Source organism: Fundulus heteroclitus, chromosome 21 (genome assembly GCF_011125445.2).
Source record: "Fundulus heteroclitus isolate FHET01 chromosome 21, MU-UCD_Fhet_4.1, whole genome shotgun sequence".
NCBI classification, from domain to species: Eukaryota; Metazoa; Chordata; class Actinopteri; order Cyprinodontiformes; family Fundulidae; genus Fundulus; species Fundulus heteroclitus.
In genome coordinates this window covers 16,002,429-16,028,290 of record NC_046381.1, presented here as the reverse complement: position 1 = coordinate 16,028,290, position 25,862 = coordinate 16,002,429, and the positions used below count along the sequence as shown (strand labels likewise).

Genomic DNA, 25,862 nt, shown 5'->3' with positions numbered 1-25,862 from the left:
TCTTGTGAGACTCAGTTTTACTGTCGCTTCACGCTTTATTTCCTTCCAGATGAAATTACAAACTTTCTCTGACAAACCCCACCAAAAACACAAAATATCCATCCTCTGGGTTCATCCAGGTGTAAGCTGTTTCACAGTCCTGTTAGCTGAATTTTTCTTGTCATTTATCCATTTCCTTGCGTAACGGCACACAGTTGGCCTGCTTTTGACCGAGGTGGCCACTTTGCAAGAGAAGCAAGAGAACTATTGGGGAAGCGGTTGGAGGAAGGGTTTTTTTTGTCTTTTTACCTCTTGTTTTAATAAAAAATTTAAATAAAAATGAATAACACGTGAACTTAGCAGCTATGTGTTTGACCATTGATCACTGATTGAAAGCTGACACGCGTCTGTGATGAGAGCCTTTCTGGTTTGTTTGCAATCATTAGACAATAGATTTTTTAATTTTTTGACAAATCATATGTACAGTAATTCTTTAACTCCATTAAAATGTGGACAGTGAGAGAGGAGACAATACTAACATCTAGTCACCCAACTTACTGGAGGAATTTTGAAAGGAGGCCACCTTGGGTGCAAATACAAAAGAAAAAACAGAGATCAGGAGATGAAAAAACAAAAACAGAGGGCCAGAAAGTCACAGCTTTAGACTGAATTTACTTTTTCATAGATTTTCTTTTCAATTTCACATGGAATTTGGCAGGATGTAAAGAGACAGTAAAAGTGAGTCCACACAAAACACAGAACAGCAAAACATCTGCTGATCTGTAGATAGCCTGCATTTATACTGAAACCCAAAGATGGCCTGACTACAATAATAACAACCTTTATTTTGTCGATTCGTGTCCAACGTTGTACTTCAAAAACGTTGTCGCTTTCCTGCATTGCTTTTGTTGGGATCTTTTCAACATAGCCATGTTGGGTTATTTGTAAATAAGAAAATAAAAAAAGAAAGTAATAATACACACTCCATACATACATACATACATACATATTATTTTGAAACGTTTTTTATTAAGGACAGAGGCACGCACATGTCTGCATGCACAGCTACAATTCATGCAAGTCAGCCAAACCTCAAAAACTTAGAGCTTATGCCAAGAAAAGAAAAGATGAAATCAAATGCCTTGTTTTCAACAACACAAGTATGGACAGAAATTCCAGACATATATATGTTGTGCTTGTAAATCAGAATGTTTAACCACGAGTACATTTTTCCACATTGTAAACCAAAACGTCTGTCTGTCTATATATTATATATATTACTTTTCAGAAATAAAAGGCAAAGGCATCTTCTTGGGATCTTCTTAGTTTATTTCTTATTAGAAACAATTAAATACTGTGACTTTATGCTTACTGTATGTTTGTTAATGTATAGAAACAATAGGTGATGAAGCTTACTTTGAGTCATCTTGTTACTGTAAAGTGCTATATAAATAAACCTGCCTTACCTTTGCCTTGGTTTGTGTTACACAAGTCGCTGTGTACAAAGATTACAATGTATATCAGCACTATGTGACCAAACACAATGAGAAAAACAAGAACTTGTCTGATGAAGAGCGCACAAGGGAGTCGGATGCCTTGCTAGCAAGGCTGCAAAACCAGCAAAAAAATGTTTAGTGGTTTCTGCAGCAGTAATATTCCCAAAGGAAAATGCATTTCAGGCTTACAGAGACGCTCCCCAATTACACTGTGATGAGGATGGTAGAAATCTGAAGTTTATCTGAAGAATATGGCAGTCCATTTTTTTACAGCTTTAGACCTGTCATGTTTATGACATGGTCCAACTACTAATTTCTTTACATGGGATAACTCAAAACTGTAAAACCAGGGAGGAACTGGCAGCCATGCAGACAATGAAAGGGACAACAACTGAGAAGTGATCACTTCGTGGAGGTAAATGTATATTTAGAGAAGCAGGAAATTAAATGGACTCAGACCAGAACCTCCCAAAGCATCTAAACACAATTACAAAGTCAAATTTCTATCACAGAAACTTTAATCCAGGATTAAAGGACTACTGTCTCAGCAGGATATTGGAAAACAAATCCATGCGTTATTTGTAGTTGAATCGATTACTGCAACGTTGTTTTTACAGGTCTGCCTCAAAAGTTGATCAGACAACTAGTTGACCCAGAATGTTGCTGGCCGCGTCCTCACTAAGACTAAGAAAGTAGAGCACATAACCCCAGTTCTAAAGTCCTTACTCTGGCTCCCTGTAGCTCAGAGAATTGACTTTAAAATACTTCTGTTTGTCTATAAATCCTTGAATGGCTTAGCACCTAAATACATCACTGGGTTGCTGTAAGTGTATCAACCCTCCAGACCACTCAGTTATTCTGGCTCCAGTCTACTTTGCATACCCGGAACCAGAACCAAACATGGAGAAGCAGCATTTAGTTTTTATGCTCCACCTATCTAAAAAAAACTTCCAGAAGACTGTAAAAGTGCTGAAACATTGAGTTCCTTTCAATCAACGTTAAAAACCGATTTGTTTAGAGTTGCCTTTAATTGTTAATGTTGACGTTTGTCCAACTTGTCCTATACTGTATCTGACCTGATGCTACTATTCCAATGCTATGTGCTTGCCTCTGTAATGTTTTTCTTTCCTCTGTTTTTTCTTTCCTCTGTTTTTTTGTGTGTTTTTTGTTCATGTACAGCACTTTGAATCGTCTTGTTACTGAAAAGGGCTTCATAGATCAACTTGTCTTTTTGTATTAGGAAAAATAAGTTCAAGTTATTGTTAGCTTCGCCCTGCAAAAACTGACTTTTGTTTTTCATATGACCCCTAATAAAATGTAATTGACCACCCCTGATGTAGGCTAAAAGTTCAGTTTTTGTCCCATCTGACCAGAGCACCTTCCTCCACATTTTTACTGTGTCCCCTACATTAAAGCTTATAGCAAGGTTTTAACAGTAATTCTCAAGGGCTTTCTTTCAACAATATAATTTTTATTGCACCTCCTCTACAAAGGGCAGATCTGTGCAGTGCGCGACAGACATTTATCCAATCAACACATTCTCCCACCGGAGCTGTAGATCTCTGCTGCGTGCAAAAACCTTGTTGTTTTATAACTTAACCCTGCTTCAAACATCTCCACAACGCCATCCGTGATCTGTCTGCTGTGTTCCTTTGTCTCTGTGATTCCGTTTGCTCACTAGCAAACTCTCCAGACCTCTACAAAAGATCTATATTTATACCAGGGTTACACTACACACAGGAAGACTATTTACTTCTATAAAGAGTAAAGGGATGCAATAGACTGTATTTAGGGGTAACTGAGAAAAGATTGAAAACAGTGTTTCCTTTTGTTTCCGCTTCAGATTCATGCGATACTTTGTGTTGATCTTTAACATAAAATCTCAATAAAATACATTGAAGTATTAAGCAACGTGCAAAAATAAAAAATAAAAAAATATCTAAAAATAAAATCGAAGAGCTTTGAATATTTTTGTTGCAACACTAAAGTTGACCTGCTCATTAAAATTAATAATTTTGTCTAATAAGTAAACGCTGAATCAAAGAACATTTTCAGAGTGCAGGAAAAAAGAAATCACACAGGGAGTCACAGCGACAGGCGCCGAGGGAGGAGAACCCCCTCTTTCTCTGCACGCCAATTAGAAACTGATCAAAGTCATGATGGGAATTAGGAACCAAATGAACATTCATGTCCAAACTAATCACACACAATCTCTGTACTGCACCTCGTCGTAGACAAATTAACCCGGACATTGCCAAGAAGACTTCATAATAAACATGGTGTAATGTAAGTGCAATGTCAAAAAAAAAAAAGGTAGCGAGACAGTGATGAGACTTTTGTGGTCATTTTATGATTCTATCCTAAAAAGACAAACGTACAACCTTCATAGAGAATATTTGTCGTTGCTGCTGTTAGTGCTAATTAATTATTCATAATAGCAGAGGCAACATCATGCCACTGTGCGATAGACATGAGTTTTACTATTTTAAATCAAAGACAAAATAATCACAGTTGCTAATTTGATGTTGAAGCATCTTGGCTATCTCCAGCTGTCAATGGGCGAGATGCGGGGTACACCCTGGACAGGTCGCCAGTCTGTCGCAGGGCCAAATTAAATCAAAAATGCTTTATTAAACCCAAAGGGAAAATAAATGTTGATGTAACTCATGTTTTTTTTTTTCAATGAGTTGTTCTAGATGCCGATGGCTGCAGGCAGGAAGGGTCTCCTGTAACGGTCTGCAGAAGTCTCTGACAAAAGACACACTGTTGTTGTATAACAGTCTGATTAAGAGGATGCTCTGGGTTGTCCATAATGTTCTTCATTTTATGAAGAATCCTTCTTTGCAAAATCATCTCCAGAAGTTCTAGAAGATGCTGCTACCCCAACAGATGATGGCAGAGGAGATCACACTCTCCACAACAGATTTCTACAAGATCTGCAGCATCTTGCTACAAACCCTGAAGGACCTAAGCTTCTTCAGGAAATATAGTCTACTCTCTCCCTTCTTGTAGACAGCATCACAGTTGTGTCTCCGGTTCAGTTGCCGAGATAAACACTGAGGTATTTATACTCCGCCACCACGTCCACTTAGCTATTAGCAGTAGCTTGGTACCAAACACATGGAGTTCGGTACCAAGCTACTGTCACATTCATGACATTCCACGGCTGCTGTTAAGTGCGTTATTACCCAATTAACAGCGAGGTTGTTTGCAATTCATTCAGCGCACCACTAGATAGTGCACTAGTGTGTAAATCTTACACACTGGGCCTTAAATTGGAAAACATACATTATTTGTCTTATAACTGCGGTTCCACTGACCTCATTTCCAAACACCACAGCGACAACAGCTGACTTTGAGTGTTCTTCCCTCAACAATACAATCCACACTGAAGAGGGCTGTTGTGACAGCAGATACAGCAGTGCTCAAGTACGCAATGCATCCAATGATTGGAAAACTGTCCATCAATTTTTTAATACTTGAAAAAGAGTAAAACTCTTTTACAGCAATGGTATAAGTAAAACTCAACAGATAGACGAGGTTAAATGGCATTTACGTTGAGCTTTGAATGAGCAGTTGCATGTTGGTAGGATATTTTATCAGGATGAACTCTGTTTGACCAGTTGGAGTCGGCCGGAGCAGCGGAGCAAAGAAGCCATTAGTGAGCTGCAATGAATTGGTAGTCATATATGGCTGCCATGAGCGTGTCCAAGCACACACTCCATAGCGAACCAAATCGGGTAGCTCTACACTCAGGATGCTGAGATGGATTTGCCCTTGCAGACATGTTTCCACATATGTATGCGTCTGTTTTGGAGGGGAGCGAAAAGGGACAAAGGGGTTACAGGCTGTATTATAGCTTGCCTTGGCTGTGCTTTTGTGTGCTCAGAAAGCTAATCAGGTAATTGTTCAGGGGGACATTCCCGACCAAGCCCAGCAGCTGTGACAGCAAACAGCATGTGAATCGACAAAGAGGGACTGTGCTGGCATGATTCCCTGCAAGCTGCAGGTCCAGCAGTATGAATAGAGGACACACACTCGCATGCCTGCAGAAGGTAAAGTAATGTGCAAGTTCGCTAGAGAGTGCAATGGACACGGTATGTAAAGTCAAAGTTTAAGGAAGCAGGTTCTAAGAATTTAATCGCTTTTCAAAGAGATGTGTTAAGAAATGCTGTTCATTGATAAATCAGAGAGCCAACTGGAACTGCATGTAGATTTTTCCAAATATTACATTTCTGCACCTCTATTTTAGGAATGATTCCCGAGTAGTGCATTTTATATTGTTCAAGCAGTGCACACATACGTATAAACAGAAATGCCTGATGCAAGGTGAGCTACAGAGACAAACGGGCAGATCCTGAGGATGTTTAGAAATGACCGCATTTGTAGCCTGCTGGTGAAACAACCTCATGCAAAGGTTTACTGGATGTCTTTTCAAGCTGCTGGCTGACTTAAAGGATCCGATTTATCTTTGATGTTTGATTCAGTGAGGTTGTCTCTTGTCCTACAAGTTAAGATGATGCTGTAAGTTTTGACTGGTTGTGTTTTGGAAAAGTTAATGTTGCCAAAGTTGTTGAATGGATATGAAGGTGGCATGGAGGGAGGCCTTATGTTTATGTGTAGATTTAACCAGTCAAAGGTGAGACTGATTTTTTATTTATTTTTTTAATGGCACTAGTGGCTTGTTTTTCGTACAGTGGGCTGACAGGAAAGGGAGTTTTTAGAGAGCGGGAGAGACATGCGGCAAAGGACCACAGGTCGGTGTCGAACCTAGGTCGGCGGCGTTGAGGACTAAGGCCTCCGTACATGGGTTGTGCACGCTAACCACTGCACCACCGCAGCACGGCTACACCGAAGCATGCCCGGGTGAGACCCATTTTGTTTCATTAGAGAAGAGACTAGAACATAGATGTAAAAACACAAACGTAGCATCTGTGTTGTGTGCACCTGCCTGTTGCTTTAATCCTATAAATTTCCCCGTCGTGGGATAAAAAAAGGATTAGCTAATGTTATCTTATCTTAAATAACACTTTTTAATATATGTACTGGGTTCTTTCAAGGTCTTAATTACATGTTATGTGTGGGCTCCAGTAACATCCATCCATCCATCCATCCACTGATCTACCTGGATGTTCCCTGGAGGACTGAAACGCCTCAGTCAGAGACCTCTGTGGGTCTGTCGGGGCAATGAGAGAAGTTTCGTCTCCTCTCTCCGTTTCTGGGGCTCGACGTTTTCATGTTTTTTCACGTGCTTAGATAAATTTGTTGTGTTTCCACTGAAATGAACCGGCTTTTTACAAAACATACAGCTTGATTTCATTTACGGTATTAAAATAAAGCCAAATGGTGCTACTTCCCCTGTTCATGTTTTTTCGCTGCTGTGGTCTCTCTCAGCTGTTTGTGTGTTAAGTTTGTGTGAGAACTGAGTGGGCGGGCCAGGCTGAGCCTGCGTGCTGATTGGCTGGCGCCGCTGAGCCATGTACGAGAGGGGAGGGGGAGCGGGAGAGTGCTGCAGTCAGCGCGCCTGCTGACTGACACTGACTGAAAGCATGTGAGCAACATGCGTTAATGCGCGATAAAATTAATATCGCCGTTATTAGTCTAATGAATTAACGCGAAATTAACGCGTTAACTTGCCCAGCCCTAATATATATATATATATATATATATATATATATATATATATATATATATATATATAAAAAGAACACGCACATCGGTAAGTATCGGTTCTCGGACATGATAGCAATATTAATATCGGAAATCAACATTGGCCCAAATGTTTGTATCTTGCATCCCTAATGCGGAGTAACATGTTTTAAACAATATATAAAATGTTAGGACGTATCATGTATAGTACTGAAAACATTTTTCATAAAACTACACCTATCACCCAGCACAGATTTTGACAAAACATAACTTCCTCCCCATTCATTTATTCAGATGAGCAGGATCTATTACACCGTGCAACACATACCTCACTGAGTCCTCTTTCCAGGATTAGAAATTGTGTCAAAAACAAACTAAAATACTCATTTACGCTGTGTAATAATATAGAGCACAACTGCATCACAGCGCCCGTCTCATGTTCCTTTTTGTCACATAGAAACAACCTTTTGGTCGCGTGATTGGTCCACTTCCATCTGGTCTCCCTCTTTCTGCACACATTTACAGCACAGACAGGCAACCTAATCTCATGCTATTGCTTTCTAAAGTAATTATGTGTTTCATATAACATGCCTCTTGTTTATTATAGACACATTAGGATAAGATTTCCACATAAAGCCAGAGTTAATCCTATATGCTATGTAATATGATCTCTTGAGCAGAACAATGTCCCAATCGTGTGTTTCAGCAGAAAAAGAGGATTGTCTCAGACTCTGACTTTACACCAGGGGCCTTTCAGAAGGCCAACAGGTGACGTTAGCATGCCAGACATGCAGTCCATATCTGGTGCAGATCTGATGCCGGAGCAGATATCCACACGCCTTTGGAAGTTTCGTTTGGTCCCAGTAATTGACAATCTGTCAGCTGGCCAAGAAACAAACTGCGTCCTTGGAAGCTCTCAAGGACTCCCTCCGGGAACAGCGACAGTCATGATACTCTCACTGATACTGCCCTGCGACTTAAACAAAGACACAGCCAAGGAAAGTGCAAGCCAGTCGAAAAGGAGGAGGGGACAAGCAGAAAGTTCTGAAGGCCATGAAAAAGGAAGCGAACTGAAGGACATAACAAGAATTTTCCTACAGCAAGATAATAATAATAATAATAATAATAATAATAATAATAATAATAATAATAATAATAATAATAATAATAATAATAATAATAGAATCTGAAATTGAGGATCAGAGTAACAGAGTCTCAGTGTTTTGTAATACTTTTATTCCTCCATTTCATTCTTTAAAGCCTGGTTCAAGAAATTATAGGATATGCTCTATTTTAAACGCTTACAGTTGTTAGATGTTTTGGACAAAATATCTGTTGAAATATTAATATAGTTAAACAGTATGTTAAACATTGACCATTTTTAATCAACACAAATGCTGAGTTCCTATTAAAATTAGGTTTTTTTGTACATTTAAGTGTAAATGAGGTTACAACTGTTGTATTTTTATGTTTTTATTTACCCTACAAGAAAAAAAAAACACTTCAACTTTTTCACTGTATAAATGATACTTGCTATATCCTGAAATATCTCAATTGATACAAATAGTTTAAACTGCTATTTTTTTGTAAAACTGATGAGTACTTTTTTCAGATTTTTCTATTTTTTTTACACTGTGACCATTCCAGCAAAATAGCTTGAACTCCTTTAAATGTCTGTCTTTTAGATGGTTGGGGCAGCCAAATTGGACTTTTGAGTGAAACTTCCACTTGTGGCCTTTAGGACTTAAATCCTCCATCATAGATCATGTGACAAGTTCAGGATTCAGACAGCAGGTTTTTGTGGAAATTTCAAACTTTGTTGACCCGAAAGAGGTCCCAGAAATAGGCAAGAAATATGCTTGGCATTATTAAAGTTAATTCAATATTTAACTTATTACAGTTTTACTTTTTTATGTTGCTACTGAAATTATAGCTGCAGCAATTTAATTGTCAATTTGCCCACACTTTATGTTCTCAATGTATGTTTTGTTGTTGTTCTATGAATTTTGTCCACTATGACGTGTATTGCTGCCAGGTCACCCTTGTGAAAGAGGTCTTGATCTCAGTGAGTCTTTAACCTGCTTAAATAAAGGTTTACTTCACCAGAACTTTCTGAGGATAGACAGGAATCCTGTAGAATTTTTACGAAGCATTGACAATGTTTCATGTTTGTAGGCTGCCATCTGGGGCACATTTGTAACCTAAAACAAGAATGTAACTTTTTGTCTGACATCATTTCTCCACAATTTGTCCTTGAGTAAAAATGTAAAAAAATAAAAAAATAAACATTAATCCAGCAAGAGCTCATCTCTGGAGGGCAACTTGTCACCTGCATGACAGGCCACCGTCTGGCGCTTTTCTCGTTCTCCATCTTAATAAAATTTGGGAATACAAAGCCATCCCACAGGTTCCAGTGACGTCTGTATTTCTGTGTAATGGACCATGTGACCTGAAAATTGAAAAATGAGACCAGCAGAAGAAGCCGACAAATGAAACAATGAATAGAAAGGGATGGAGAAAGGTGCCACCAGACAACGTCCAAACCACGAGCACACAGGCGAACAGTGAGGAGCAGAACACGACATGCAGAAAGGAAGAGCTTTGTAGGGATGATGTCACCTGGACAGGACTGGCAGTGCCAAGTAATACTCAGCAGAAGATATGCCCCTGCCTGCCCTGATATCATTGACTTTCAGTTGCTATTTTACCTTTTTCTACTTCTATGTTCTAGAAAACAACCTTTTTAAAGAATCATGTGATGTTTTTACTGAATGAACACATTGCTGATTGTATATAAAAGCTTATAAACGCTTGCTGATCTCTCTCCCTGTGTTCCTCTTTAAGCATTTTAGCACTTCCAGGCTAACAATGTAAATAAGAAATTGTTCTTAATGTTTTGCCTAGTGAAATAAAGGCTTATATAAACTAGAAAATAGCTCAAGAAGTTTGGCCAAATAAGGGATAGTAAATTTATTAATTAGAAAATGCTTTGTTCCCCTTGTAAAATAGTAGGAAAAAATTGTTCACTTTCAGACTGGACAAGTGCAGTAATAATTCAAACTGCTTTCCGACAATCGGTATGGATTTTGAGAGGGCTGGTATAAAAAAAATAGCAACAGAAATATCTTATTGAAGGAAAATACACTGAAAATACACCAAAAAAAAGGTGAAGTGTTGCAGCCATCATGTCTAGTGCTTACTGTACCCGTGGGGGCAGTGCTATGATCTGACGTTACTGCAGTTGGTCAGGTCTAGGTTCAGCTGCAGTATGTGCTCAAAGAAAGTCAGCTGACTACCTGAATATAATGAATGACCAGGTTATTCCATCAATGGATGTTTTTCTTCCCTAATGGCACAGCCTGTGCACATTCCTAGATGACAATGCTAGGATGAGACATCATTTTCACACATGGACAGGCCACCACAGAGTCCAGACCTTAACTCCACTGAGAATCTTTAGGATGTGCCAGAGAAGGCTTTGTGCAGCGGGCAGACTCTACCATCATCAATGCAAGATCGTGGTGAAAAATGTATGTAACACTGAGTGGAAATAAATCTGGTGACATCGCAGAAGCTTATCAAAACAATGCCACAGGAAATACATGCTTTGATTACAGCAAATGCATGCTGTAATCAAAGCTAAAGGCAGTACAACTAAATATTACTGTGAGACCAGGAAGTTTACATATTCTGTGGAAATTAAGATTTCACAGTTGGATATATCTTTTGATCTTTGAAACAGAATTTGATATAATCTGTTAAGAAATAGGTAAATAACCTGGAAAGATATGTGATAAGCAGGGTAGCTTTCAATTCGGTTAGAAATTATTGAATTAACAAGCAACAGTTTGTGTGTGTATCCCACAAGGATCTGTGTTGGGGCCAAGAGTTTTTAATCAGTTTATGACACATGTAATATGTCAGATCGCTTAAAATGTGTTCTTTTTCCTAGACATTTTAAATATTTGCTTTCTTTTAAATCCATCGCATTAAATTAATAAGATAACAATGTGCTTTGACATAAATAGCATCCAATATTTTTATTGTATGAGATATAGGTGACCAAAATTAAGACAAAATAACTGTTTTTTACATTTCAGAGACAGTCAACACAAAACATAAACAGTGACCTCCCTCCCCCTCCAACTCTTCATGTTTAAACTCCAACTGGATCTCAAACCCCAGTATCATCTGTTGAAGGCAGTAGAGTAAGCCATTCAATTCAATCCAGTGAGAAAAAAAAAAGATTCACACCTCTCTCTTCCTCTAGACAATGCTGAAGCCATGTATTTGAAGTCCCCATAGTTGCACTGTGAATCACTTCCTTCTTGTAAATAAATATTTTCTCTAGCACCTTTCGAGTCCTGAGTCTGATTCTGCTTGCGGGTGAGGAAGCTTTCCAGAAACATGACAGTGTGTGTGGTAGGGTATATTTGTACATCAGCTGTTTCTTAATCTAATAGTAAGCACTGAAGGGTGTTAGGATAAAATAAGTTTATTTTACTGCTTTTCAAGAATATAATTGTATTTAGGACAACGTCAAAGGGCCTCGCTTTAGATATAACTGTGACAATGGAGCTATTTCCAGTATTATTTATATTTACATGTGACACTGCTAAAAAAAAAGGGGAAGGCAAAAATGCCATACTTTGTAGGCAAAGCAATGTTCTTGCCTCTTAATCTTGAATACATCCCAGCAGAGGCGCATCAAAAAGATTATTTCTGAGAGTTTTTTGTGATTAAAACACAGCGCTTTGAACTGAACTCTCCTATCGTAGAGGTCTTCTGTTTAACTCATTAAGCCTGCTTGTCCGTCTTTCTGTTGACACATAATAAAGTGCTCATGTAGCCGTTTTTTTCCCCCTGAAAACCCTCATTTTTTTCATGACAACCTATTAAAAAGAATGCATTGCTGCACACAGCATAATTTTTCTGACCGCTCTGCTTTTTCGTGTGCCTGCTTCCAGCAGAAAACAAAAACAAAAATAATAAATGCTGAGCTTTTCAAAAAGCACTGCTGCCGCCACTTTTCAGGCAACCAATCGCACGTCCAGAGCTCTGTCATCCTGGTGACAGCAAAACATGATTGGTGGAGAAGCTAGTGCTGTCTGTGGCTCCATATACTGAGATGTAAAATATATCTGGCAAGTCTTGCCAGGGGAGAGAAAAAAAGAAGAAGAAAAATCTGTCAAAGTGCAGAAGCCAGAGAATAGATGCTGTGTGTGTGCTTTTCATCTCCCTAAGCATTGCAGGCTTTTGCTTGTTGCAGATTCTGATGATTGAGGCGTGATGCCTTCAAAGCCCCCTGACGGCACTTTTATGACATTGAACTGAAAAGTCTTGCTTTGCACATTACCTGCTTTATTCTACGCATAACCAGTCACTTTTCTACTTTTCTGTCTCCTTTACTTATGTCCAGTTTTATTTAAATATTTGCTAATTAGATGTTAGAGGCTCCTTTGGATTGATATGAAACACTTATGACTAACTTTCTTTTTTAGTTACCTTTTTGCCACAGTATTTTTCTGGTTCACATCGCAAGATTTTAAAACTGTCCATTGATTTTTAATACCCAAGACACCTTACACATGACAATAATAAAATAAATATATATAAACAGGTTTCCTCCTACAGTGTGCTGTACCCATTCAAACAATCAGCACAACACACCACACACCTACGGATTTCCCTCACAAGATCATCAGGCGGGAAATCTTGCAAAACCTCTCGAAATCAAACGCGAGTTCAGAATAGATAAACATGGCCGACGAGGAAGAACATGAGTTCTTGCTCGTCCATAAGTTTATGGACTATTTTTAACGGAGAATAAACATTACAAACGTGCTAAACTATGACAGGGACGTGAGTTGTCATGGGAGTTTTTCCTTAGGGGTTTTCTCAACTCACTCTCTGATTGGCTACACGTTACATTCAACAGGCGCAGTGCTTGATTGGGTTTGCGGAGCACCATGCATGCTCTGATTTCGGGCCAAGACAATCCAACATGTACCGAACTGACAAGATCGCTCTAACCCACCACACACGGCAGGAATAACAATTAAGAGCCATCCCAATAAGATTTTTGGAGACTACGATTGAAATTTTTCGGAAAAACAACAATCCAGGTGAGTATTCCTTCCATAAACGTAGAGTCAGCGATGTTTCCGGAAGTTTCCCCAAGTCCCCTTTTGAATAACAAGACCGCAAGACCGTCTTACCTGCTTTTCCGCTCCCCAAGGGGATTGCTTGAAAAAAAAAATCTCTCAAATCTACTCTGGTCTTATTTCTTTCGTTTTAGGCCTTCCTCTTCTTTTCATAAACATGTACGCGGTTTGCTTCTTGCAACTCTCAGCCATGTTCAAAGTATACAGTGAGAGCAGCGGAGCTATAATGAACAGCTAACACCGAAGTTAACCGCTAACCTAGCCGCTAAGCTAACCGGATACATAAACACTAGAAGTGCGCATGCGCTGCCAGAAAGCGGAGACTAACAAGGAATGTGCATGTATTTTGGCATTATGTGAGCGCATCAGAATGATTGCCATGTGGGACAAACAATAGATAAGGCTATTCCCCTGGAACTTGGGGGACAGAGGGGGGTGAGAGCAGGAACAAAACTCTGACCAATCCCTGCCATTTGGTCCGGATGACAGGGATTGGTCAGAGTTTTTACAGGCCTGCAGTTCTTTAAGAGATAAAAAAAAATTTAACATCTTTTTTCTGAATACATAATGTATTGACTTCTGTCAGGATGGAAGGACCCAATGTAACAAAAACATGTTCCGAACAGGATTACCAACTATAGCTTTAACATGTGGAAAATGTATGTGGATATCCACAATTATGCAATGGAGGATCTGGAATGCTGTGGGACTGCTTCTCTTGCAAAGACCTTGGAAACTTTGAGCTCCTTAAATTACTAAGACATTATCATTAAAACCTGTTGGCCTCTAAAAAACTTGAAACGCTTTTAAAACTGGACAAAGGAACAAGTGACGAATGATCTAAGATAACTCCCAGTTCACTCCAGCTTTGTGAAATGTTCCAGGAATGCATCTGTCATGACGTGATGTCCAGAGCTGAAGATGACTTTGGGGTGGGGGCAGTTAAAAATGCATATCAGTTGTTTTTAACGTACTATATAAATAAAGTTAAATTTAGTCTATGGAGACCCCAACTAATTAATTTTTCTTTATACAAAATGGCAGAGTACAAACTATTAAAAGCAAGCGTGCCGTTGAGTGTGGTACCAGTGATGTTAAAAGCAATTATTTCCAAACATTGTGTAGTTTCCGGCACAGAATAAATGTACTAAAAAAAGTTTTTACTTTTCTTATTTTTTCTGCATGAGATTATGCAACGGTAAATAAATATTAAAATATTTAAAGGCTTTTCAGACATTTTTAACGAGAATGCCAACAAACTTGTGTTTCTGATTCTGCATGCCAAAGGCTTACAGTATAGCTCCAGGTGAAATATAGAAAGCGTATAACAGCCAGTCTATATTCGTGTCTTGTAACCATTACCCTAATGCTTTATAGGACTGTTTTTTCTACAGAGCAACCCCCAGGACACAAAGGATAAGCACTTGGTTACATTTTCTGTTTGCTGAGGATTTACTTGTGGGTTCATCCTTTAAATGCACAATTTATGCAACCCCCCAACTACATATTCACATGCTATGTCTTTGTATATACTCGAAGTACGTATATATATATATATATATATATATATATATATATATATATATATATATATATATATATATATATATATATATATATATATATATATATATATATATATATATATATATGTATGTCCTTCTTTGGACATATACAACAGTATTAGTCACAGGCTAAACAACTGCAGGGTAACCAAGAAGGCTTTGTGTATAACATGATCTTCTCTCCTACTCCAGCAGTTTGACTATCAGTTACTCTCAGCAGCCAGCCATCAGGATCCTTGGGCTGTAATTGGACATGATAACTTGATTAGCATGCACCAAAGCCGCTGCACTCTCCTTAGCTTTCTCCCTGCTTTAGTCATACACTCACAAACAAAAAACACAGTCTCATTCCTTTTTTTTCAGTAGGCTCCATGCTCCGAATCATCCACAGAACTGCCTTCACTCATCGTTTGACTGCCTGATCCGACGAGGTAAGACGTCGCTCCCCCCCACCCGCCCCCCACCCTCTCCAGCAGCCCCTCAGGATTAACCTGGCCTTGGGCTGTTTTCAACTGCACGCCTGTCTGGTAGTAATTACTCTAACTGTGCCTGAAGGGGGGGAGCTGTGTTAACCCGTGCATGACCACACTTCTGTCATATCACTCTTGAGACCCTCACAAAGACTGAACAAAAGGCCATTAATATGCATATGGTGTTGTCTGAGTTTTAAGTCTTTATCTGATGTTCCCAGATGCTTGCAGAGACAACTAGTTTCAAGACACATTGCATCACAGAAGTTTACTATAAAATTTCTTTTTTTAGAGAGAGGTTTTATTTTAGAATTTGAGCATTTCTGCATTAAGCTTCATTCTTCCATTTAGTCAACTGTTGAAACTCATACCAATGAAAGGCTCTTTGTTTTTTAATGAAAAATATTGGTTATTGGTTATGGTAAAAAAACAACAACAAAAAAAACAACTACAGCCTGATTTAACCCTTAAGGTAGTATATAAATCTTGGAATTCAATAATTTCCTAATCCTTGAGGCAACTTGAGTGGAAATAACTTAACATAATTGCTTTCTGGATGACCTTTTTACTATTGCATTTGGAACAAGTTTTGTTGCAGCCTGTCTTTGCAGTGTTGCCTTCATTTGCTAAAGTTTTTCAAGACTTGTTTAAAAAGCTCCAACCATATTTCTTCTATGTTCCTCCATGTAATACACTTTGTTGTAGACTTACAGTATCAGTGACATTACCTGATTTCACATAAACACTAAATGACACACATTTAAAGTGTTGCTGAAGATCTACATGGCTCCATTAGAAGGAAAAACAAGCTCAGACCATTAGCCTTCCACCACCGTGCTTTACACATATCAAGTATTTTGTGCCGACAAGGGTTGTTTATTTGAAACATGTAAAGAAAATCCTTAAAATGTCCAATAGTTTTTGACACTCATTTCAAACAGTGTTTTCTATATATTGTATAGATTTATTAGAAAGAGTGAAATATTTCAAGCCTTTACGTTTTGTACTTTTTTGATTATGACTCATAATGAAAAGCCAAAATTCAGTGGCTCAGAAAATTTGAATATAGAGAAGAGGTTAAATATTGGAAACTCATGGTGTCACACCCTAATCAGCTGATTTACACAAAAAAAACTGTAAAAGTTTCCTGAGCCTTAAATGGTCTGAGTCTGGGTCAGTAGGCTGTGCAGTACATCTAGTTATCTTTATTTTAGGGGTCAAAATACTCATTCCATTGGCAGATAATATTATTTACTGTTCCAATCAAGAACAAATACATTCATTTTAAGAAAACTTTACCTATTTTCAGTTCCCCTTTTAAAGTGTGTTATTTAAAACGCTAATTGTCCCTGTAGTCTGAAATGCAGAGTCAGTAGTTTTGCCGTTTGTCGAAGCAGCGCACGCTCTGATGTCAGAGTAAACAACCTGCAGCATTCACTCTTAGAAAGGCTGCTCGCTGTCTCAAGTGTTTTCCACTTAAAACCACAAAATTGCAGAATGATGGACCCCGAGCCTTATAATTCTATACCCAGAATGATAAGCAGCAGCAGCTATTCTCCTTGGTAGTGCCTACACACTTTAATGTTCCAGATTAGCTGCACAGATTTTCACTATCATGGAGCCTCTACAGTTTTCTGATAATTAGTCAATGAAGTGCATTTGATCAGCAGCACAGAGCTGCTAAGTCATTGTTTCCTCTCTATTAACGAGGAAACATCAAATTTATACCAGGTTTTTAGCTGCTTCTTAATTTTGGTTCAAACAAATCATGACATGACATGTTTTTACTTTCAAAGTCGTGACAATAACTTACATGCACAACTGTACAATAAACCAAGTGAGGCAAGATTTTTTTGGTTTTCATGACAAACTTATTTTTCATTTAAACAAAACATCATAGTGAACAGGAATTACAACATCTCCCCTATACAGAAATCTAACAGCCATGGTAGAAAACACACCCAGGGAGTCATAAAACAGGACAAAGGAAAAGGAAAATGATTCGTCATCAATAAATTATGACACTGGGACTGCCTCTACATTATCAGGATGAAACTAAAGCAACATATAAGCTGCTAAAGTACTCACAGCATCTTATTTGCAAATGTTTTGCTGTGAACAACTGACCAACTCAAGTGTTAAACGTCCATTAAGGTTACGCAAGCTAAAACAACATCTCTCAGTGTAACTTCTGCAAGAGAAGCTTTTCTCGGCCGTCTACGGTGCCTTGCAAAAGCTTTCATAACCATGAAACTCGTTCACATTTTGTAAAGTTATAACCACTACATCTGATAAGGATTTTATGTGAGAGTCCAACACAAATGGTGAATAATCAAGTCACTGTAGAAAGAAAGCCTTTGCAAGTCATGTTTACAGTTTGCCACAAACCACTTGGAAGAAGGAGTTCTAATCAAATGAGACCAAGAGTTCACTTTCTTGGCCTACATGCAAAACGTAACAACCCTGAAATAACTATACCCACAGTGACGCATGGTGGTGGCCGCATCATGCTGTGGATAAACTTTTAAAGTTGATGAGAAGAGTGATGGAATCGAACACAAAAGACGATCGTGGAAGACAACATGAAGGCTGCAAAAACACCTGAAGACTGGGGAAGAGGTCCATCTTCCAGCAGGACAGTGACACTAAAAACGTACAGACAGAGCTACAGAGGTGATGCTGCTGGTTAACTAATGTTCCCTATAAAAAACAACAACTCTGAGGCCTTTACAGAGCAGCTGTAGCTACTTATCCTGAGATTAAATTACACACCGCTGAACTTTCACTATTACGTGATTTCTAAAGTGGCTGCACTGGATTGTATTTAAAGGTAGCAGAGATAATAGAGCTGATGACATATGCATGCTACATTTTTCAGATTTCCGTTTCTGAGAAAGTTTGAAAACCATAGATGATTTTCTTCTTCAATTTTCCATTGGTCTATAACATTAAACCACAAGAACACATGCTGAAGTTTGTGTGTTTTAACGCAAAAAATGCAACAACACTCAAGGGTTTTCACTACTTTGCAAGGCGCTGAACGACAGCAGTAGTAGCAGAGACCCTAGGACACTGCTAGATGTTGTTTGTCCTTACCCATATTTGTTGGACTCATAATAGTAGCAAGAAGAAGGCAAACTCAATATTAGATGGGCGGTCAACAGGTTATGCCCGACAGAGGCACGCATATGTGTGTTTCCTCTCTGACCGCTATATAACCCTGAAGATCTGGACTACAGAGACTCTGATGAAAGCATAATAAGAGACCACGGCTAGAGAAGATGCTCAAAAAGAGCCTTTCCACGTCAATGGTTACACTGTTTACTCCAAAAAAAAAAAAAAAAATCAATACGCAAAGGAAAAGTCATTTAGGTTTTGTATAGGTAGCAACACCAACGAATGCAACAGAATCAGCTTGCTGCATTGGATTCCTTAGAGTTATTATTTAAAAGTGTAGTCAATACTAATTCTCCAAGTTCTGGTATACAGACCGCAATCATTAAAACCACTTTCTTACTAATATAACAAAGGTAGAGTATATAATCAGATATTTAATTAGAGCAACACTGTATTTAATTCATCAAACCCCCACTGTTCAGTGACAGAACCTTTGCATTGCCTCTGATTTGACTGGCAGATAACATCAGGGAGCAAATATGAGGATGGCTTCATTTTCCGCCTTCTCCCATCCCGCTTCACAGTTTTAAATGTTTAAATGTAAATATTAGACAGAGAACCTCTTTAACGGACAACAACAACTGTCCAGTTTTGAAACAAGTAAGCGATTCCTCACGTCGGTAAAGAGGCATAAAAAAGGCAACACATTTGTTCCCTTTTTTGTATTTGCTGCCCATTTATAACAGTTTTCAAATAGAAAAAGAACACACACACTTAGCAATTCTGGATACACGTACCAAAAAAAAAAAGAAAAAAAAGAAAAGAAAATTAACCGTCACGCCGCATTGAAACTGTGTTCAAACTGAATATCAATTTACATAAACGTGTTGCAATGACTTGGAGTGCAATTACTCGGGTTATTATAAAAGCCTGCTTGACTCTTGGAAGAAATTCAGTCAGTGTTGACTCAGCTTGCTATCTTTGCAAAGCAACCATTTCATTAGCGAGTGAGGCAAAAAAAAAAAAAAATCAATTCCTGGGCAAATCATAAGCGGTGTCTCGTCTGAGTGAGTAAATAAACCCTGCAACACTGGTACTCTCACTGGTTAATACTGCAGCTGTGTACTGGGTATGAGAGGAGGACAGGATGGGGCTCTGCAGACGTCTGGTAGAGGAAAGAAATACTAAAAGACAGCGTGATTTTATTTATATACAAATACACATATAGTGTTTGCCACAGTAGTGTCCAAGCTTTTTTTATTAAAAATATAACAACCGTATTGTACAGTTTGTTTTTATTTACCTGCTCAAAAATAAGAGAAACATATAATATTTAATGAAACAAACTAAGCAATCAGATTTTTTGTAGGAAAAAGGCTCTGTAAATCATTGTAGACCCAAAACATGAGGTCTTGTTTTGGGCAACAATTTGTGCGAATGGCCGGTCTCACCACAACAATGACAAGACTAACTACAGAGAGATCCACCACATGGACCTGTGTTGTTCAGGCAATTCCCCTTGTCCTGAACACCAGCAAAACCAAGAAGGTCACTGTAGATTTCAGAAGGTCCTGATACACAGAGAGGCAGTGGAGCCTGTTGATAAGATTGAGCTGCTGGGCCTTGACATCTCCTCTGCCCTGTGCCCGGAGCATCTCAGCCCTGGTGAAGAAGGCTCGAAAGTGACTCTTCTTCTTTAGGATGCTGAAAAGGACCAGCCTGTCCTCCAGAGTGCTTGTGAACTTTTACGGAGCCTCAGCAGAGAGCATCTTGTGTCTGAATGCCACAGTGTGGTACGGGAGCTGTGAGGCACAGGAAAGAAAGAAATTGGCCAGGGTGATCAAAACACCACAGGGGATTGGGGGATGTCCTCCTTCTGATCTTGACTTCACATACACCAGACGAGTTCAGAAGAGAGTCAGGACCATTGCTGCTGCCCCCTCCCACCCTACCCACAGCCAGTTTCTAACACTCCCTTCAGAAAAGCGGTACAAAGCCATCAGAACTCGACTAACAGACCCAAAGAGAGCTTCATCCCCAGAGCTGTCAAAGTCTTTACTTCCCATTAGACCCTCACTCGCACTACTTACTGCACATTACTTATCTCCAATTCTGATCCTATAGCAAAAACTGTTTGTGTTATTGTTTTTACTCCTTTGTACTGTGAAAGTCATGATGCCCCAACCTACATTTTGATAATACTGCTTGACCAAGTTTTCTAGTGATTCCATCAGGCTTGCCCACCGAACACGGAATGTCCTTAGTTTGTTGCTGAGTCCTGCGGTGACTTTGCTGTAGGCCACAAATTTCTTCTCAGGAAAGCCCAGTCCCCCACGGAAAGAGGCCCTGACCTTACCTGGCTCTTTCTTTGTCAATGAAAGATATATCTTGCACATGATATAAAAAACAAGTACCATCTCTAGCCCTGTGCAGCATACTATTCTGGCATCATTGTAAAACGCCCTGTGTCTATTGGCTGCGCAAAACTACATCACACCTGGGTTGCGCCATACTTCAGACACCACAGAGTTGTCCCTTTTTTTGGCGCAAAGCACTACCGTTTTGGCACTGCCCATGCAATACACACAAATGGGTTTTTGAGTTCAGTGCAGCTTTGGCCGTCTTCAGATATGCATGCTTAGTCCAGGAATGTAGAAGTGAGATGATTGCCTGCATTTTGTTTAGTTGGACGGTAGCAGAGGCAGGCCACTGATGCAAGTTTGTATTGAACATTTTAAACTCTAACATATTTTTTATTCTCTGTGAAAACATTGCCCTAGGAAATGTTTTCAATAGTGACCATCTGCATCTACCGTCAGAACTAGTGGGCCGAATTTGTATCGTTCTTAAACTGTCTTCAGGTGGCACATGAAATGAATGTCTCTACAAGTTTTGAATGTCTAGGTATGCCACATTCTCTTTTTTCATGTGAAAAAATGCAAAGCTACTGCATGAATTTTTAGGCCTAAATGTTCTCAATATATATCAAACTTTCAGCAAACCCCCTTTTTTTCTGAACCGCCCAGCAGAACCGTTTCATTATTACCTCTGCTGCAATGAGTCCCTACATCTGATCAGAGAGAAAATTACAAGCAGAACACTGTTCTCTCCTGGATTTTTCCAGTAAAGAAATGTTTCTCCGCAGCTGAATGCGCGATAATGGATTTTCTTGGGGACAACAATAAAACGGCCGAGGTTTTTCAAGCACAACAGCGGGGCAGTGACTCCATCATTCTCTCATGAGAAGAGCGAAAAGACCCAGGAGACTTTTCAAATATCCTCCCTTTGCTTCACCTCTTTCATTCTGCTGTATGTTCCCCCCCCTGGAAATCCGGGCACCACAATAAACCTTTTAAAGTCTAACAAATGAGGCAGAATCCATATCTTCATTGGTCAGACTGAACAGACCGTTTGGGAAGTTAAACCGATTGCAGAACACGGTGTGTAACTTTTTGATCAGCCGCTCTATTGCGAGGCATCACCTTTGCACTTTGCCGTAATCATCTTGAATTGTGACACAAAGGAGACCCAATTTACCAGCGCTCAAAGGGAGCTCAAACATAAGAGAGCAAGGCAGCATGGGGAGACAGGTGAAAGAGCAAAACGGAGCGAGGAAAAACAAACAAGCAGAGCACACACAGAGCCCTATCATTGAGCAGTTTAGCCTCATCGACTGCTCCAGACTCGCTGGAAGATTTACTGTCCTTACTGGCGGCTGGCCTCCATATTAGGGAAGAGGCTCTGTCCAGGGTGCTGAAACAAAGCCTTCCTACTGCTCTTAAGAGTCATTTCACATGCACGTCATGTTCGTCTTGGTGTCCAGCTGCGTGGAAGTGAAATATCAACACCTTGCAAAAACATGAGTATACAACGTGCAGGTCAGCACTGTGTCCTTATTTTCATGTCCAGGTGATTCTTGAAATGAAGCGCACTCACTGATGTGAGGCCAGCCAATAATCCAGAAGGCAAAGGTGGACTAAGCCTGCTGTGTTGCTTAGACGTCACCCAGGTAACTCCTTGTGAAAACAGTGATCTCATTCATAGCTGGCAAAGGTGAGGCGGCACTCATGTGCAAGAGCCGGTTTGAACAAAGTATTCCAGATTTAACAAGGGCAACTTTGTCGGTTCGGACAGCTGCAATAAGGCTTCAACCATTGGAGGGGTGCAGTGGAGGTGGGGAGGTGGTGGTGGCCACCCCTGCAAACGTTTTTTTCTTAACAAATAAAAGAGGGGAAAAAACGGAGCATGCGTATGTATTCAGCCCCCATTACTGACACCGCTACATGTCACATGAATGTCACCAAATCAGTTAAAATGCAGTCCACGTGTTTGATTTGACCTGAATATAAATCTGAATGATCTCATAGGTTTGTTAGAAAACATTAAAGAACAAATGACATCATGAAGACCAGGGAAAATACAAGACAGGTCAGCCAGCACATCGACAGATGTCACCTTTAAGATCAGAGAGATGTCAAGAAAGAGTAACCCATCAAATAATCTTTATGCATTATGCCACAAGCCATGTAGGACAGACAGCAAACATGTTTTCATAGGTGGTCATTTTTTTGGCCTGAAAGCAAGACCCAGGCTCTGTCTCATTCCGCCTACTTCTACACTTCGAACACTTAGTTTTAAGTATATAGTGTAGATAACACAAAAAGTCAGTGCACTGAAGGTACCCGGCTGACCCCCTAAAAACGGTCACAAAATGAAGTGTGTAACGATGGACCCTACTCGCACTAAACGGACGCCATCTTGACTACAAAGCGGAAAGGGAGGGACTAGGGACGTCGGGAAGATGTTCCCATTTTGAAAATAATGGCAGACAATTCAGCCGAGACAGCCGGAGCTGCGACACCGCAATCATATAAATGTAAGTAATGGTTGGTAATACGAGGCATTGTACTCTCGTCTAATGCATCACTTACAAAATACACGAACATACCTCATGTTCAGCTAATAGTAGGCAGATCCTGCGTTGACGTCAGAGGCAATTTATTTTCCACATGCTGAGAGTGTTAACGATTGGTTAAAGAACGTGTGTGTTTGTGAACAAACGCCGGCATATAGTTTTGGCGGGCTGAAAATTCGCGTTCACGTGTGTTGCATTCGTCACGTCATCCCGTCATTTCCGGTAAGCGTTTCAACATAAGTGTTCCTTTTGGAACACTACTAACGATCTTAAGTGGGCACTACGGCAGTAAGTGGTCAGTGCACATTAGCAGTGCACTGACGGAAGTATTCGCCCCAACATAATCCTGAACACACAAAATAATCAAACATGGCAGCGGCAGAAACGTGCTGTTGGGATGGGGGTTTTTTTACAGCAAGGACAATGAAGCAGGTCAGTTGTTTTCCAGCTTTACAAGAAATTTAGAAGCTGTGAAATAAAATATTTCCTCCCAGTAAACATACAGGGAGTGCTGAAGCGGTTTAGGTCATAGCATGTATGTGCTAAGACGGCCTAGTCAAAGTCGACACTTTAATATACTTGACAATTTGTGTTTAAAAAAAAATCCGATCTTTAGCCATTTTGGACAGAAGAACCGCCTCCAGGTGAGTTGGTAGAAACGTACTCAAAAAAGGCTTTCTTCTGCAAGGGCAGCAAATGGTGCCGCAACACAGTAGTGACAGAAGGGCTAAAAGCTAAATGCAAGCTACACTTCTGGAATTTGACATGTTGACTCTACAACATGGTATCCCAGCAAAATACACTGAACTTTGTGGCGGTAACGTACCAAACAAACAAACAAAAAGCAGGGAAGAGTGTGGATATTTTTGCAAGGCACTGTACATAAAAAAGAGCTTTTGGTTTTTGGGTGTGCCAAACCCAGATCGCCGTTGATCACCAGCAGGCCAACCCCCCTTTGAAAACTTTCTGGGGACGCCCCTGGCACTGTAACATGGGGGGGGTCCTAATGATGGAGGTGTGGATGTAAACACAGCCGGCAGTGTTCGTTTACTGACTGCCTGTAGTGCGGAGCTGTACAGCCCGGAGCGCAGAGGGACGCGGGGTGCCGGAGGAGGACACCTGGCCGGGTCTACCCCCCCACCCCACCCCACCCCACCGCTTCCACATCGGCTCCCATCAAGTGATCGCACACCTCCCAGGATATCTGCGTCCAACGACAGGCGCAACGCCGACGACTCCCTCCTGAAACGTTACGGCCAATAAACTTCAAAGTTGATGCACTCACCTCGAACAGAGGTCCGATCTTATTCCTCTCCAGATAAGACTGAATCCTTGACTGTTGCGGGGACGCCATGGAGAAACTGGGGTCGCCTCCCGCACAAGAGCTTTTAGCAGAATGAAACCAGAAGGGGAGCCGGTGGAGTCATTCGTCCTTCAGGAGCCGTGTTGGCGTCTAAAATTGAGTTTAAAAAAAAACAAACACAAACTAAATTGTCCTGCCGGTGGGCTAAGGTAAGTTCAGACGGTGTTGGCGTTTAAAAGGCGGCGCTGACACCGGGCGTGCATGGTGGAGTGGAGAGGAGAGTCAGCCCGGGACCTTCCTGCATGTCGCCTCCCTGACTCTCTCTTTCTCACTCTCTCTCTCTTTTTCTCTGTCGGTGGCTCCTCTGAGGAGACCAGCGGCTCCGCAGCTCTGTGACAGATTACAAATCTTCCGCTCACTGGCTGCTGGAGTTGCCGTCGCCACTCCCATTTGGTTGTCCGCCACTGCTCTGTTTGCGCCACTAAACGCATCGGCGCGGCGATACATCCCCAAAACACTGCGTAACGACCGCTCCACGTTACCAGGGAAAAGCGTGATTGTTTGGCTACAATCCTTTGATTTCGTTAGGGTAAAATGGATGGTTTGGATTGTTTTGATCTGGGGGGCAAATTGGAGAGGTTGTGAAGAGTCAGTATCTTACCACACTTTCCCAGCATTTCTTTTGTTGAACACCAAATTTGTTGCATTGCATTCGCCTCCGAAAAGGAAAAGAATAGTTTGGAATGGGGTAAACCTGAGTAAAAAGTGTTCCAGTCAACACAGTTGAAGAAATCAGGATTCCAAAATAAAACCAAAAGCTGATTCCAATATGGCGACGGCTAGAAAACCTGTGTTACCTCTTAAAAACGTCCCTTAAAGCTGTACTTTCCAAGATGCAAACATCGGTTTTATTTTGTTCGGTTCAGAGTTGCAGCCTCTACATGTAACATGGATTTTAGAAGCACACGTACAACTGTGTTTTGCAAAATAAACGTGTTTTATCACAGCTTACCGTTGTTGATGCGAGGAGCCGTCTTATTGGATCCTACATTAGCCCCACAAAATTTTCTTCGACTTTCCGACGGGAAAGGCCAACTATGGCGACCGTTACAGTTGATTTTTCCGATCAGAAGCCGGGATTTCCGAATTCCGGGTGCAAATGGAATGCAACATTAATGTCTAAATCAGGTGTGCCCAAGTTCAA

General features: G+C 40.2%; 1 protein-coding gene across 3 annotated transcripts in view; it reads right to left on the bottom strand.

The window, feature by feature from the left end:
• Positions 1–25,094, bottom strand: part of c21h8orf34 (chromosome 21 C8orf34 homolog) — a 104,931-nt gene extending 79,837 nt beyond the window's left edge. For 2 of the 3 annotated variants that reach the window (XM_036125456.1, XM_036125455.1), the window contains exon 1: positions 24,641–25,094. In XM_036125456.1, coding sequence (XP_035981349.1) covers positions 24,641–24,709 — 69 coding nt within the window. In that variant the 5' untranslated portion in view covers positions 24,710–25,094. The remainder of the gene's footprint in view (positions 1–24,640) is intronic. The other variant, XM_036125454.1, reaches the window with a different exon arrangement.
• Positions 25,095–25,862: the final 768 nt, after the last annotated feature.